This window comes from Sardina pilchardus, chromosome 6, assembly GCF_963854185.1.
Source record: "Sardina pilchardus chromosome 6, fSarPil1.1, whole genome shotgun sequence".
Lineage (NCBI taxonomy): Eukaryota > Metazoa > Chordata > Actinopteri > Clupeiformes > Clupeidae > Sardina > Sardina pilchardus.
This window is the reverse complement of record NC_084999.1, coordinates 21,667,213-21,670,504: the sequence shown is the minus strand read 5'-3', so window position 1 is coordinate 21,670,504 and position 3,292 is coordinate 21,667,213. Positions and strand designations below refer to the sequence as shown.

The following is a 3,292-nucleotide window of genomic DNA, read 5'->3' as shown; positions in this document are numbered from 1 at the left end:
AGGGAAACCTCTCCTTGGTTCCTGTGACAAACTTAAGCAGTCCCCTCCTGCACTGCAGTGTTGGTAGGCTACTCTCTGTTTCACTCAGCAGCACCAGGTCAAGTAAATCTCAGGCACATAATATCGTGTAATATTGATTACAAGGTAGTAGTGTTTTTTTTGTTGTTTTTTTTTCACAATTCAGAGCATATGTTATTTATTATTATGTATATGGTATTTTATCCTACAGAAGCACTGTACAAGTGGATGTAAGAGAGAAAGTTTGGTAAAGGTAATAAAGATTGGTTTGAACGAGCTTTTCTATTGTTTTTGTTGTGCTGTAGCTGTTGTGTGTCTGTCCATTTCCAGTGGCCATGAGACCATACAGAGTGAACGAGATGGAGAGAAATAGAAAGAGAAAGGAGACTTTGTCTTTCTGTTTTGTGATCTCTGATTCCCTCTCTGACTCAGCAGTGCAGCAAGCACCTAACTATTTTATTTACCAGCAGCTAGCTAGTGTGCACGGTGCACCCTCATCCCCCGTCCTCCTCCCCTCCCCTCCCCTCCCCTCCCCTCCCCTCTCGTCCCCTCGACACCCCGCAGGAGTGGTGGAGCCTGCTGCAATTAAAGGGGCAGCACAGAGATACAGCACAAAATCTGCTGACATCATCTCCTGAAGCCTCTCACTGCCTGAGAGGGAGAGAGAGAGAGAGAGGAGGCAGGGAGGGAGAGAGAGAGAGAGGGAGGGAAGGAGAGGGAGGAGGGAGGAGGCAGGGAGGGAGGGGAGAGAGGATGCAGGCAGGCAGGGAGGGAGAGAGAGAGGAGAGCGGAGGCAGGAGAAAACGAAAGGAGGCAGGCCAATGACAGAGCAGGGAGCGATATAAGGGAGGGAGAGAAGAGGCAAGAGGGTGGGGGGGAAGAGAGAAAAAGAAAGAGAGACATAGAAAGGGCAAAAGAGGGTGGGAGGGGAGAGAGAGAGAGAGAGAAGCAGAGAGAGAGAGAGAGGCAGAGGCAAGTGGTCCTGTAATCAGAGCGAATACTGCAGCTCTCTCTCAGATTCCACACGCTGTCAGCGGCACGCCTCACACACACACACACACACACAGACGCGTGCACGCTCACACACACACACGCACGCACTAGCTGAGCTGAGTGCAGTGCCACTGAGCTACTCCGCAGAAGAGAGACAGACAGAGAGAGAGAGAGAGAGAGAGAGAGAGAGAGGCACATGCTATCTGAGGGACCTTCATTAATGCGCACTCCTTTGTTCCTCTGCGTGGCTCTGTTTTTCCATCATCCCTTCTTTTTCCGCCGGTGATATTTGTCCTCGTTTGGGAGGAGAAGGTGCCATGCCGGGGGAGACGGCACACAGAGACGGCCCGTCTACTGGACTTCTGCACAACACACACACAGACACACACACGGGGTTGCCTGGACCAGGTAAGGATGGATGGATGGATGGATGGATGGATGGATGGATGGAGAGATGGACAGAGAGATAAATGGATGTGTAGATGGACGGATGAGACAGGTTAAGCAAGGAAGGCAAGTGAAGAGGGGGTGAGGAAGAATTGAGAGAGAGAGAGAGAGAGAGAGAGAGAGAGAGAGAGAGTTTAGCATGTATCCTGAGGAGCCTGTAGAATGTCCATCAGCACATGGGTCTGACAAGGGCAGAGGGGAGGAGAGAGTGGCGGCCGCCTGAGGTGGCATCCAGCCGCACCCAAACTCTCCATCAGCACCGTCCCAAACCAGGGTGCATCCTCGGGGCTATTGGAAAGCAGCGAATACACACGCATCCACACAAACAAACACACGGCCTCCTTTCTGATCTAGCAGGAGCATGACACAGCATCACTGCAAGGACCCCACCTCGCTCCCCTGTGATGCTATCGGCACAGAGGGAGGATGAGGACATAGGCGTCTCACATACATGCCTGACTATAAGTGAAACTCATGTGACGTACATAAATTGTGACAAAATCCTTGATCTTTTCGCTACTGATGCCTTTACGAATTGAATCTTTTTTCCGTTTTAACGGCTGGTTTTACACAATGTAGTGTCTCTGTTTACGGGTAAAGCCAACATACTGTATATTGGCCAACAGTGTGGTAACCTTGTCATTTTATATCTTGCTGCTTTTAAGTAAGTTTTCACCATCAACAAGATTAATTTTTGTCTTGACACATTGATTTTTAATGGTCAAATTTAGTTATTTCTTATATTTGTTTGTGGTCTTACAGCCTGCACATATGGACAGTATTATGAAATTGTGTCCAGAACCAGAGCAGCATGTGTTAGCTTGTGTATGTGTGTGTGTGTGTGTGTGTGTGTGTGTGCCCGCTTGTTAATTCATCCATGCATATATGTGTGCATGTTGTGTGTGTGTGTGTGTGTGTGTGTGTGTGTGTGTGTGTGTGTGTGTGTGTGTGTGTGTCTACGTGTCTACAGACCTCACATGAGATTGGCTTGTACCATGTGCTGTACGTGTGGACTATCTTTAGATGTGTAATCAGCTCTGGCTAGGAGGCCAGGTTTTGAGGCCAAGAATTTAATTGAAATTAAGTTCACAATAGCACAATCTTCACAATCACGGATACACTTCACTTTATATTCAAGCACATGCATTGATATGATCAGAGTCATGAATTACATGGCTTACTTATTAGGGGAAATGTTCTAAGCATGCTATTGCTCTGCTAAAATGTTTAGCGAAAAGAACATTGATTTTCCATGACCACATTTCGTCTTGCTTATTAAGCATCCAATTTAGAGGTAGAATGCTACAGCATCAGTAGGCCTCCAGATATTTCGCAGCTGCTTGAAATCCACGTCAGTGTGGCTTCCAGAGAGGCTGGGATCTCAGAGGGTGCGGCCAAGTTTCGGAAGTGCTTTAACCAGGGCACAATTCCACTTTGTCCCATAACCATGTTGTGCCATTTTGTTAACCCGCCAAGTGTAGGGTAGGTTTATTGAATTGTGTTTGGATCCTTTTTTCTTCAGTTTTTGAGAACAAATGTTGGTTGTATTATTCAAATATAATAATGTATTATTTATGATGGCTTATAAAACTGAAATTACAGTGAAGAAATTACAGTTGGGTAACATCTGGCTAACATCTGGCTGATTGTTCAGATGTCTGGGTAAAAAGTGACATCAGCACTGGTCTGTGATTTTGATTGGCTACTGCTGACCTACTTCCGATGTGTCTCATCCAGTCGTGTCTCTCAAAAGCCAGCACACAGCAGATCAGAGTACTCTGGGACAGACAGACACGGAGGTGGAGGTTATGGGGGGATGGTCCAGGAGTAGAAT

At 47.1% G+C, this 3,292-nt stretch overlaps 1 protein-coding gene across 1 annotated transcript in view; it reads left to right on the top strand.

The window, feature by feature from the left end:
* Positions 1 to 1,110: 1,110 nt before the first annotated feature.
* The window catches only part of nacad (NAC alpha domain containing), a 14,885-nt gene continuing 12,703 nt past the window's right edge, over positions 1,111 to 3,292 (top strand). The window contains exon 1 of the mRNA XM_062539046.1: positions 1,111 to 1,419. Coding sequence (XP_062395030.1) covers positions 1,329 to 1,419 — 91 coding nt within the window. The 5' untranslated portion in view covers positions 1,111 to 1,328. The remainder of the gene's footprint in view (positions 1,420 to 3,292) is intronic.